At 35.0% G+C, this 12,236-nt stretch overlaps 2 protein-coding genes across 9 annotated transcripts; both read left to right on the forward strand.

The window, feature by feature from the left end:
* Positions 1-404: 404 nt before the first annotated feature.
* LOC133698291 (allene oxide cyclase, chloroplastic-like) lies at positions 405-2,268 on the forward strand. The gene is made up of 3 exons (XM_062121165.1): positions 405-734; positions 843-964; positions 1,811-2,268. The coding sequence occupies exons 1-3, from the start codon at positions 506-508 to the stop codon at positions 2,213-2,215; spliced, it is 756 nt and encodes a 251-aa protein (XP_061977149.1). The 5' UTR covers positions 405-505; the 3' UTR covers positions 2,216-2,268.
* Positions 2,269-3,337: 1,069 nt separating this feature from the next.
* LOC133699669 (uncharacterized) lies at positions 3,338-11,767 on the forward strand. Of its 8 annotated transcripts, XM_062123025.1 has the most exons (8): positions 3,338-4,304; positions 6,610-6,894; positions 7,249-7,377; positions 7,532-7,612; positions 8,077-8,510; positions 9,787-10,061; positions 10,183-10,271; positions 11,510-11,767. In XM_062123025.1, exons 1-5 carry the CDS (start codon positions 3,497-3,499, stop codon positions 8,103-8,105), a joined length of 1,332 nt encoding a protein of 443 aa, XP_061979009.1. In that variant the 5' UTR covers positions 3,338-3,496; the 3' UTR covers positions 8,106-8,510; positions 9,787-10,061; positions 10,183-10,271; positions 11,510-11,767. The 8 variants fall into 8 exon arrangements, with proteins under 8 accessions (XP_061979009.1, XP_061979010.1, XP_061979008.1 ...); XM_062123026.1 differs by lacking the exon at positions 10,183-10,271; XM_062123024.1 differs by lacking the exon at positions 11,510-11,767 and having other exon boundaries at positions 8,077-8,142; positions 8,229-8,510; positions 9,787-10,194.
* Positions 11,768-12,236: the final 469 nt, after the last annotated feature.

Raw genomic sequence — 12,236 nt, forward strand, 5'->3', positions numbered from 1 at the left:
AAACCGCTACGAATCATTTTTACTTCTAATGTAAATTACTTGTAAAGACAACTTTTAAATTATGATTTAAAATTAAAAAAAAATCATTAAAAATTATTACAGATTGAAGGTATCAAGATTCCAAATTAAAATGATGTGCTGCTCGATTGAGTATGAATGGCTGACACTTTCGAATGTAAAATGTTGTTTCAGTTTCTCAGAATCTTGGCGGTTCCCGTTCAGAACCTCTCCGACCAAACACCGAATCACGTTTGCAACGTGAAGAAAGCTGAATTTCTCTTTTCTGCATATAAATTGATGCACTCCGCTGACCGTTGACTTATGCCCTCGCAGGTGCACCGTCTTTCCGCACAGCCAAATAGCCCACATGGTCACAACTCATAAGCATTCACTTTCCTATATAAACAGGCCCACCCCACACCATTTTCTCACACAAATTCTATCATTTTCTCTGTACCCAAACAAAGAAAAAACATAGCCTCACAGTCACCAAGAATCAAGATCAATGGCGGCTTATTCAAGCTCTGCTTTGAGATCCATCTCTTCCGTGAAAGCATCTGCAGCAAGATCACACACCTGTGGCGTTGCGCCCACCAAACCATCACTCTTGTCTTTCAAGCTGGCCCAAAACCCATGTCTCCTCACAAAAACTACAAGCCTTGGCAACTTCTCTGGGACGAAGAGATCCTTCTCTTGCAAAAGCCAAGCTGCCTCGACTGAGGATTCAAGACCCAGTAAGTGTGATCTTTGATGTTTCTCTGTTTTTTATCTTATACCAAAAAAATAATCCATTTATTTAATGATCGCACCCTTTTGGGGATTCGTGCTTTTGCTTGTTTCAGCCAAAGTTCAAGAGCTGAGTGTCTATGAGATCAATGAGAGAGACCGTGGAAGCCCTGCTTATCTTCGTCTGAGCCAGAAATCTGTTAATTCTCTTGGCGATCTTGTGCCTTTTAGCAACAAAGTAAGTCATCTCCATGATCTGAGTTTTGCTTGTTTCCCTGGATAATATTGCTTTTATTTTGGGCTGCTGACTTGCCACTTGTTCTCTTTTGAATTTGTTTTCTTGAAATATATTTTCCTGCAAAATTGCGAAAAATTCTTGGAGATTTTCTCGACCTTCATCTTCAATTTCTCAATGATCAAAGCAAGTTCCTTGGTTTCAAAATAATGGGTAGTTATTAATGTATTGAAATAATATATAAATTTTATTTTTTAAAATATATCTATATATTAAAATGATTTAAAAAATAAAAAGAATAATTTGAAGGAAAAAAACCAAAATATTTGAAAATTTTAATTGAAACGCTATATACCAAACCGACACTAAATGGCCGTTGCAAAACAAGATAAAAAAACATTATTTATTTTAGAATTATAAAAATATTAAAATCTATTCTTGTAAATCTATGCTTTGATAATTTTTTTTTTATGATTTAGAAAATAAAAAAAGAATTGATAGCTACCTTCTTATCTGGGGTGAGGAATAAATTTAATAAAAAAGACATCATTATAACGTGACACTTTATAAAATGCACTTTCAGACAAGAAGCTAACATGATAGTGATCCATTAAGACATTACAATAAATAGATTCCTTAACCACGTTGTGATTTTAAATAAATAAATATATTTGTTTAAAGAAATAAAAGATTTAATTTTTTGTGATCTTAAAACATAAAATACAGAAGGATAATATGTTTATTCTGTTCTCTTCGGTTTTTTTTAATCTTAAGACAATAATTAAACATTATATTTTGGTTTTTTTTTTTAAATTGATGGTGGCCATGGGCTGTTTCTCATTATTACAGCTTTACACCGGAGACCTACAGAAACGGGTAGGAATAACAGCTGGACTATGCGTGCTGATCCAAAACAAACCGGAAAAGAAAGGTGACAGGTATGAGGCCATCTACAGCTTCTACTTTGGCGACTACGGTCACATTGCAGTGCAGGGATCTTATCTGACCTATGAGGACACGTATCTCGCTGTGACTGGAGGGTCAGGTATTTTTGAAGGGGTGTATGGTCAGGTTAAGCTACAGCAGCTTGTGTTCCCTTTCAAGCTGTTCTACACCTTTTATTTGAAGGGTCTCAAGGCGGACTTGCCTGAGGAGCTGCTTGGGAAGGCTGTCGAGCCTAGCCCCGCTGTCGAGCCGAGCCCCGCGGCTAAGGCTTGTGAGCCACACGCTGTCATTGCTAATTATACTAACTAATGATGTATTGGCCGTGGCTAATAAATTGACTTGGTTTGCTTGCTACTTTGCTACGAAGCCGTGTCGTTTCACTTTTCTTTTTAAATTTTGTTTTAAGCTTCTCAGCTTTTATTTCTAATTTTAATTTGAATGAAAATGAGAATTATGTAATATAACTAAATATATATAAAAAATATCTCACAAAAATATATTTGAAAAAAAAGAAGAAATATTATAAATGAATAACTAGGTGCGTAGGATGGATGTCGCAACTCGTATGGGCGACATGTCAACCATAGTCTTCTCTCAAGTAAAGGTGTCGGTTTTTCAGCATGTTGTGGATTTCAGCAAAACCTTTTATATATATATATATATATATATATATATATATATATATAAAATAACCCAGAAAATAAAACTCAATTTTTATCCGTCCCAATTGAGGGTGGAATGCCGGCTGTTTAATTGTCCCCAATTAATAACCAATCTCCATCCAAATTATTAAATAGTATTTTTTCTACTTAGAAATAAATTCTTAAATTATTTATGTAAGTTGATATTACCTTATATATATATATATATATATATATTGTTGAGTTTGTTTGTTTTTATATTTATTTTTTTTTACTTTATTTTTTTTATATTTTTAGAATATTACGTTTTGATGTTTTAATGATAAAAATAAAAAAGGTATTTTAATGTATTTTTAAATAAAACACAATTAAAAAAATAATTTTATCATAAAACTAAATATACTTAAAATAAAATTAAAATTGACGGATTAAAAATAATCCCGCATGAATTTCACCTATGATTTAATGTAACTGTCAGAAATTGTTATTTCCCCCCTACGAAGTTGATGTTCATAAATTACCAGGAAAATTAACATTTAAAAATCATATTAAGATTCAAACTGTCCTGTAGGTTTCAAGTCTTGTAGCGTTTTGAAATGTTGTTCAATAAAAAATTATTTATTTTTATTTTTTAAAATTATTTGTATATATTACCATAAAAATAAATAAAAAATATTAATTTAATATATTGTTAAATAAAAAATATTTTAAAAACAATAAAAAAACACTGAAATATCATTAATCCGTTTACTCATCATGAATTGCGAGTTATTATCTTTAATTGTAGACCGGTAATCCAACTAGTCCTGTACAATCTACATCATCAATTAACTAACCTTTGGATCTGCCATCAACAAACTCAGTAATCATCCCATCCACAACAAAATCACAAACACAGAAGCTAAAACCCTCAATGCCCTGACAAGAAGTTCAAAGGTTTTTTCTCCTCATGGTACTTGTACAATCCTCCAAACTCTCTCTTCCTCCTTCCGTTTCAGCTACAAAATCCCTTCTTTTTGAACCAAACTCTCTTTCTTTAGCCTTAATGCACACTGATTCCTCACTTTCCCTCTTTCCTTCCCTTCCCTTCCCTTCCCTTCCTTCTCTCCCTCCAAAACCCCAAACCCTAGTTCCCTCCCCTTCCTCTTCCTCTTCTTTCCTTCTCATCCACCAAGACCCTATCCCTAAAGTCCTCTTTCTTGTTGCTGGCCCATATAAAGGCGGGTCTCAGATTCTCTTAAGGTTCCATGTTTTACAAAATGACAGCTTTTTTTATAAACCCCAAGTTGTTTGCAATCAAAAGGGTCTTGCTTTTGATTCAAAACTTGGTGTTTTGCTGGATATAAATCATGGGGTTTCTATAAAGATTGTTGGGTCTATTAATTTTTTTGTGCTGCACTCAGTTTCTAGCAAGAAAGTTTGGGTCTTTGCGGTGAAACTTATTGATGATGGTGATGGTGAGATGCTGAAATTGATGAGGTGTGCGGTGATTGAGTGTAGTGTGCCTGTTTGGTCAATAAGTGTTTCTTCTGGAGTCTTGATTTTAGGGGAGGATAATGGGGTCAGGGTTTTTAATTTGAGGCAGCTGGTGAAATGGAAAGTTAAGAAAGTCAAGGGTTTTGATTCGAATGGGAAGTTGGATGGTAAAGGATTGAAATCGTCAAATGGTGACGGGGAGGATAATGGGGTCAGTTCAAGTTCCGGGAATGCTTGCAATGGTGCGTTGGATGGGAAGACTGATAAACATTGTGTTTCTGGTAAGTGTGCAAGTACAATGTGTTGCTTTTGAGCTTTGTTGATGTTCATTATGTGCTGAAAAAAGTTGATTTTTTTTGCTAGTTAGTGTTGGAGTAATGTAAATAAATGTGATTGTTTAGCTTTGTGGTATATAGAACTTAGCAGTTGAGACTTTTGCAATGTGAATTCTGTAGTGCTGTTATTCTTGTTACATGTATTTAAACTGTCTGTTTTACTTTAGAAGATCCCTTTCAAAGTTGGAGCATAGTTTCTTCTGTTTATCCTGGACTTTGTATGTGTTCATGAAGGCGGTCTATTGTCCTGTCGGAAGTTTTGTTCTTCTAAATTGGGAATGTTCCATTAGTTTAGGATCCAGTGGTTTGTGAATGCGATAAGTATAATTTGATCACAGATTCATGGACTGTTGTTTTGATATGGGCGCAAGATTTCCAACAGAATTGCTCATATTATGTCATACGTCTAGGTGGTACAATTTTAAATCCAAATGTTTTTTCCGAGGCAAAGCTCCATTTGGCAGTTTATTAATGTGCCTTCCTTTTTTTAATGAGAGATGAAATTTACCGGGGAAGAGGCCTCCTCTGAATAGAAACAAAATTTGTAATACCAGAGATTAAAAGGAATTGGATCTGAGTATCTTGAACATAAAATTTATTGGTAATTAGTATTGAAGCTATGCAGCTAATTTAAGTGCTTGATGAATCAATTGTCTTATTAATTTATGAATTAAAATTACGATGTCTTCTCCTTTCTATTGTCAACATGTTTATTAACCTTGTCATTTGTAGCTTTCATCAACATTGAAGGTCAAATACCCTTTGCTATGTTTAGGTCTTCAGAAAGAGCCCCTCTTCAGCATCATTTGTTTAAACAAATAGAATGTTGTTGTCATGAAGTCATGATTTCTTTCAATATCATGTTAGCCTTGGTTAATTGGAGGGCAGTGAGCATGTTGGCCTAGGTTAATTGGAAAGGCAGTCAGCAAATTTAGCTTGATTTGGATTTTCATATCTTGTTTGAAAAAAAAACAATCAGTGACACCCTTTAATTGGCTTTGTTGAGAGAATAAAGATACTTTTTTCCCTCTTATTTTAGATTTAGAATTAAGTTGCCAGCTTCTGCATGTCCTCTCACTTTTTTTTTCATTGAAAAGATAAGAAAATTGCAAGGTGTATGCCGATTCTAGGATTTTGTGGGAGTAAAATCATTTAGAGGGGAAAGCGAATGGATAACAAATAAGTTAATGATTCAATTCTCCAATGAGGCAGCGGTTTTTAATATTTGTGTTTGAACTTGTCAGCTTTTCTCTTGATGTAGAATGGGAAGAGGCTGAGGGAGAGAACAGAAGAAAGAGGAGAATGGTGTTGAGGAATAGAAAGGGGATAAATGTAGAAGAACGTGGGGGAGAGCAGCAGGAGTTGATTTTCAGATTTTAAACGTATTCTGTCAAAGAGTCTTTCTAAAACATAATATGTGTGCTTCTTATAAGGCATGAACAAAATCTCTAATAGTTCAAAAGCAAAATAGGAATAAGAATATCCTAGACAAAAAAAATAAAATAAAATAATAAATTCCTATTTAAAGCAAAAAGTCATAAAAGAACTCTTAATTAACACTGAAAAGCTTATTAGCCTAAGCATCCATGACTCGTGAGCTGTTTTTTGTTGGATAGGAGGTAAGAATATCCTAGATAATAAAATTCCTAATAAATGCTAAAAGAATTCATGACAGAATTCTTTAATTAATACTAGAAATCTTATTAACGTAAACATTAACCACACTCCATTTTTTGTTTTTGTTGAACTTTGATATTCAATTGTATTTATGGATTTATTGAATCGCCTTGGTGAACAAGCATTCTTTGTGGATTGGTAACTTCTTACCTTTGTACTCCTATTTATCCCATCATTATGGTTTTCATTATCTGTACATTTGCAATTTGCTCTGACAGATTGTTTTTAGGAATTTCTGTTTGACCAGGAAATGGATGAACTCATATTAAGCGAGGTGCTGTCCTATGGTTAGATTCATAAGGATGCCTCTAGATGGTAAATCACTGTTATGAGTGTCACGCCTTTGATTAGGGGCTCTCTTCTTCTTCTTCCTCTTCTTCTTCTTTTTTTTGGTCTTTGGCAAGTAATGGTTTCTGAATCTTTTCTTTGATTTTTGATATTTGTTTAGGAGATTAATTGTGGCGCTTGTGGAATCTAACTTAGCTATTTCTACATAGAACTGGAAGTTGTTTCTAAATACTGCTCTTTGTTTTTTGTTGTTGGTTCATGATGCTGATTATCATTTAACTTACAGTAAAACAGAGATCTGTAAGATGCAGCCAAGACTCTGGTGAAGGGGGTGCTTGTTTTGTGGCATTTAAGAGGGAGGTGACTGAGGGCATGAAACCTACAACTTTGAAGGCAGTTTCTATCCAGGCATTACCTCCCAAGAAATTTGTGATTTTGGACTCTACAGGAGATTTACATATCTTGTGCCTTTCTGCCCCTGTTGTTGGACCAAATGTCATGGCTCACATGAGGCGGTTGCCCCATAGTATGAAAGTGCAAAAGCTGGCTGTTTTTCCAGATTTTTCCTCGAGTATCCAATTCTAACTCTTCTTGTTTCCTTTTTTTCTCTCCATAAAATTTGATGTTGCTTGCATGTCCAACTATGTGATCAAAGTGTTCATAGGGTCTTCCAAAAAGGTGATCCAAGGATAATTTATTACATGTTGAACCAATAATTATAGGAATTGGAAACTCATGTGTTGATAAGGGGAAACTAACTTATGTCTGGGTGGTAATGATATCGTACTAGGTAAAGATAAAATGGAATCAAAGCTTCATAATGAGTTTGGTAAAAGGATTCCATTTCGATGAGCAGAATAAATTTTGATTTTGCCTATATCTATCTATCTATCTTCTTCAACTGAATGATCCTGCTATTGCTTAGCAGAAATGCAAACTTTTTGGGTATCAGATGGGCTCCATTCTGTGCACACGATAACTCTATCCAACATGGATGCTGCTGTCAATACAAACGATGGAGATGTGACCCAGGAAAAGTTAATTCGGATCACAGGTTTCTTTAATCCTCTTTATATTAGCTTTGTTTTTCAAATTAAAACTTCACATGCCTTGTCTTTTTATTAATATTTGGACTCACCTTGGCTAGCAGCTGTTCTCAAATGCTGACCCTGAATTTATCTAAAATATTACTGTTTTATATCTGCTAGTTATTCAAGCAATTCTTTCTGCTGAAAAGATACAAGATCTTATACCTTTGGGTGCGAATGGTATTTTGATTCTTGGACAAGGTAACTTTTGTCTTTCTTCAGTCAGTTATTTTGCCCAACTACCACACTAGAAGAACATAAAACGAGAAAAAGAAGATGCTATAGACATTCACTTTTAAGTTATATATTTTGCTCCAATAAAAAACAGGGAGACATAAGAAATGACAATATATCATTGTCATTTTTTTTTGTTTGTTGGCAAATGATTGGTGTTTTTAAACAAAGTCTACTATTTATTGTTCTCTTTGATGGTAAGTTAGAGTCTTTTAAAAAGTAAGAATCGCCAAACAAGAGTTATGATTTCTTCCTTTACAATTGTTATTTTCCATTTCACCATTTATCCAAGGTTTAAATTTCACATTAGTGTATGCAGTTAAGAAAAAATAAAGGTTTTTGGAAATAGTTGAACTGTACCTTTTTTCTTCACTTGCTTTCCAAATTCAAGTAACTAAATGGAATTTAATGTTTTTCTTTTTCTTGAGCAGGAAATATATATTCATACACAATTCCCTGAAGTTGCTTGGCACTTGGAACTTATCTATCTTTTGGTGGTGAGGATCTTATTGCGTTTCTTCTTATATCATAAATCTTGCTTTATTTCTTTATCCTCTAACCATCAAAGTGGAATGCTGTGTAGGAAATCTATGCTCCATATTTGTCACAGTTATAGTGGTTTCTGGATCATTGTTCTTAAACAGTAATTATTATTATTATTATTATTATTATCTAGTTAACTTATAATGTTGTCAATCTTACCACGGGGATCTGACTGATTGTATTTCCTGAATTTCAGTTGACTACCATGCATTCTCTCTGATTACCATGGTTTTTCTTGTCCTTGTGTTGCTGAAGTCGTGAGCTGTAGTTGTTTCTTGTGTATATTGGTGCATAAGAACTCAAAGACATTGAGCTCGTGAAGGTATGTAACATTAGATGTTTTTCATTGCAATATAACTTCTTTGCCAAGTTTTATGGATACAAATTGAAAATAAAACTATCAGAGAAAGTTTCCTGCTATATTATCTCAGGCTGGAAGATTTTGGACAAAAAATTTCTTCCAAACTCAAAATTTGTTGAGAAGCCATCACAGAACTTTTGTACATTTAGTTCTATAGCATCTCGGAATGTCACATCTGTGCATGCCTTCTTACAAATGAATGGGATCAGTTTTCGTTTTGTACAAAGCATAACTAGTCACTATTAGCCACTGCAATAACCCTGTTAGAAAAGTATGCTTAAGCTTTGTACTTCATAGTAACTGTAATTCAGTTTTTGTTTTTTTTTCACTAGCTATGTCGATATTCTATAAACTTCTGAGACTCTTGCTGGGTTTTTTTTTTTTTTTTTTTTTTTTGGGGGGGGGGGCTTGTTCGTCTTTTATGTTTGGACTCTAGCATATGCTTAATATGGCAATTAGCACGAAAGAGGTCTTACCTGTCTTCCTAAGAAGGTTAAGTTTTTTTAGTGAAACATTAATTACATAGAATGAGGGGTTTAGATGTTTGAATGGGAAAAATCATTACAGAAACTAACCAGATTACTTATCAGGTTAATATCATGGAGAATCTCCATGTGTAGACAAAAAAAATTGCTGAAATTTCTCAATTGTTCAGTGTTGAGGAAGATATTGACTCGGGTTTTCAAAGATGTGCTATTCTTCATCCTTAGAGAATGGTAGAGAGAGCTGTGGTATTAGCAACAGTTATGTCAGCTGAGGTTGTTATTTAAAATTGATTTGCATAAATGTTGCATGCTTTGTGTGTTCTGTTTTTGGAAGAATTCTTTTTCATACTAAGGCAACTGAAGTTGACACAATTAGAGAATCTTAATGGATGAAGGTGCCTCTAGTTAACCCCTACTTTCACTCATGGTTGACTCATAGAGAGTCATCCATTTATAGGCCAGACTCATAGAGAGTCATCCATTTATGAGTTTTTTGTTTTCCAAGGCTACAAGGGTGCTTGTAGCATCTTGCTGTGGTCATTGACCCAGAGCAAGTGCATATTGTGGTAAGACAAAGTATGAAATGGTTCACCTTTTTGAGTCCATTGAGCTTGATTCAGCTGGTCTACGGAGTAGAGTGGGATTGTCCTATTCTCAACTCTGTTGTTGGATATTTCATTTTTCCCATTTTATCTGCATCTCATGATTGACTTCATTCAGTTTATTTATCTCTTATTTCATGGTGAAAACAGAACCAACTTGTCTTGGATCTTGAAAATGGACTCTTTCAGCAACTGAAAACCACATCTGCTGGACAGGCAGCTGAAACCACTTAGCTGCAGATACAACGGTTTAATTTGCGCCTGCTGTGGAGTTTGCTTCATGTCTTGTGCTGTTGAGTTGAAGACCAAACGAACTGAGAATGCCATGGAGATGTGAAACAGCTTGGCTTGCTATCATGTTGCAAGATAGAACTCACTCTTATGACTTCAGTATCAACATTTATATGGGGTGGGTTCCCGTAGAGGTTTGTGGCTCATTTTGTGCTTGTGATTTCATTTTTCCTGATTATGTGTGAATTGATTCTCTGGTTGTTTTTTTGGGATAAACCTTACATTCGATGAACATTCTCTTATAATATTTGGTAGTCACAGCAGTCATCAATATGTTCCAAGAGGTTTTCCCTTTCAGATCAAGAAGCGATCACTAGAGAAGCAATATGATCAAGTAGTTGCAGGTCATTTTCCACCCCTTTACAAGAAAAAAAATTCTGCATTTTCTGCAACTAAGTGACAGTGAATCTGACTGCAGAACTAATATTTAGAATACAGTAGTTTATTGATTCAGAAGTGTTGCGAGGCATCTGAATAACTGCCCTATAGCATGCATGTTTCTTGCTCAGTGCCAAAAACTGGTGAAAAGACCTGAATATTGCTTCCATATGGGTTTGTGGTATGGGATGTAATTAATTTGTCTTAACCTTCTGGTTTATCGGGTGGTGTTAGAGCATCTTCAACGCAGGAGGCAAAAGGAAAGCCAAAACAAAAAAAATTGTCCTTTTAGCTATTATCTCCTCTTTTAGCGGTTCCAACAGGATAGCTATTTCAAGTGCCAAAATCCCGAAATGCTATTTTTACACGTCTCTGAAAAAAGAAAAAAGCATGGAGGAGGTACAAATACCCATCGGCCAACGACTCTTTCATCTACAGTTGCCCTTCGCTTCCCCTTTTAAAAACGAAACAAAAAGCCTGCAAACCTCAAAGCCAGCAATTGTCCTTCGAATCAATTATTTGACTCAATCGGGCCATAGCTTCTCGATTTGTTTTCTCTGCTCGTCAATTATTGCTTGCGTTTTCAATTGGCTTGCTTCAGTTATTTTAGTTCACCTTGACATTTCTCAAAATGGGTGTTTTTTATTTAATTATGACCCATTTGGTGATTTTTTGCTAGACTTTATTTTTGTAAAGGAATTGGTTGCTTTCAGTCTGTGAATTTGAGTTCTAGTTTTGGTGATTTTTAGTTTGATTTGAAGCTTGTATTGTAAGTGATATTGCAACAAAAAACAAGAACTCGAGGCCACTGCTGCTCCTCCTAGTGTTGTGGCTAGGCTAATGGGTTTTGAAAAATTGAAAGAGAAAAGAAGAGGAAAACATAAAAGGAAGGAAAACAGTAGAGAAAGTGGTAGAATTAGAGAAGAGGGGAAGTGAAGAGAAAATCAACAAGATGGTCTTGAGAGTTTTAAACGAGGGCAGAGTTGAGTAACAAAATATTAGAAGATCATAAGCCTGCTCAAGAAGTGAAGCTCTTATAACTCGTGGAAGAATTTCTGAATTTTACTTCAGTTGGGAAAAACTTCGCTAGATTTTGTCCTGTTGACGTAGTAGAGAAACTTCATGTTCCACGGACATGGATCTAACTATAGTGCTCAACAACTCAACTAAAGTGTTGTGTTGCCTTTTGTTTTTTTGTGCGCAGGAGGGGAAGCCTTTGTCCTAAACCAGACCACAATCAACAGTTTATATAAACGTTGACTAGCCAGCCCATTCACGACTCATTTTAGATTAACGACGACCCACACAGATCCCGGGTTAGTATGTCATTAATGAAATGCGAATCTTCTGAACTTTGCATGCTGTAGTCTCTAATAGAATGCTTTAAATTGTTGGAGTTTGATTCACTAGAACTTTATGCTTTTATAAGTTACTGGGGCGAGATGAGCACCTGTTTACTTGATTTTTTTTCATTAATCATAATTTCATTGATTAACCTGAAAGGCAAAACCCTTTTGACAGTCCTAGCAGTGAAATTTAACCAGCACCTAGTTTAGAACAGAAAATCTCGGGCCGCCTGCGCATTCCAGGCTCTTACAAGAGTGTTTTGAATGGCCATATGTTCCAGCACTGTCAATGGAGACAAATCCAGGATTTGTCCGTCATTGGGATAATGGCTCAGCGGAACTATAACGCGGGGGTTATGACAGAGGTCAAAACAAGTTGTATTTTCAAGGAATTGATTGTGAGCTTCTTGAGGACTAAAGCATGAGATTAAATCTGAGTCTCACTCATCTTTCCTTTCTTTCTAATAACGGGCTTACAATCGTCCATTGATCGAATAACAGTGACTATGACTTCAAGAAATATACTTGGGTCACGACAATAATCATAATACATCCTGTGCCATGTTATTGAACATTTAGCCTATT

Source organism: Populus nigra, chromosome 7 (genome assembly GCF_951802175.1).
Source record: "Populus nigra chromosome 7, ddPopNigr1.1, whole genome shotgun sequence".
Lineage (NCBI taxonomy): Eukaryota > Viridiplantae > Streptophyta > Magnoliopsida > Malpighiales > Salicaceae > Populus > Populus nigra.

What these genes read in the sequence shown, in the direction of transcription:
- LOC133698291 (XM_062121165.1), top strand. Translation starts at nt 506, where the DNA reads ATGGCGGCTTATTCAAGCTCTGCTTTGAGATCCATCTCTTCCGTGAAA. An exon ending in GACTGAGGATTCAAGACCCA is followed by an intron (nt 735 to 842) that starts GTAAGTGTGATC and finishes TGCTTGTTTCAG; the next exon opens with CCAAAGTTCAAGAGCTGAGT. An exon ending in TTGTGCCTTTTAGCAACAAA is followed by an intron (nt 965 to 1,810) that starts GTAAGTCATCTC and finishes TCATTATTACAG; the next exon opens with CTTTACACCGGAGACCTACA.
- LOC133699669 (XM_062123025.1), top strand. Translation starts at nt 3,497, where the DNA reads ATGGTACTTGTACAATCCTCCAAACTCTCTCTTCCTCCTTCCGTTTCA. An exon ending in TGATAAACATTGTGTTTCTG is followed by an intron (nt 4,305 to 6,609) that starts GTAAGTGTGCAA and finishes TTTAACTTACAG; the next exon opens with TAAAACAGAGATCTGTAAGA. An exon ending in TATTTTGATTCTTGGACAAG is followed by an intron (nt 7,613 to 8,076) that starts GTAACTTTTGTC and finishes TTTCTTGAGCAG; the next exon opens with GAAATATATATTCATACACA.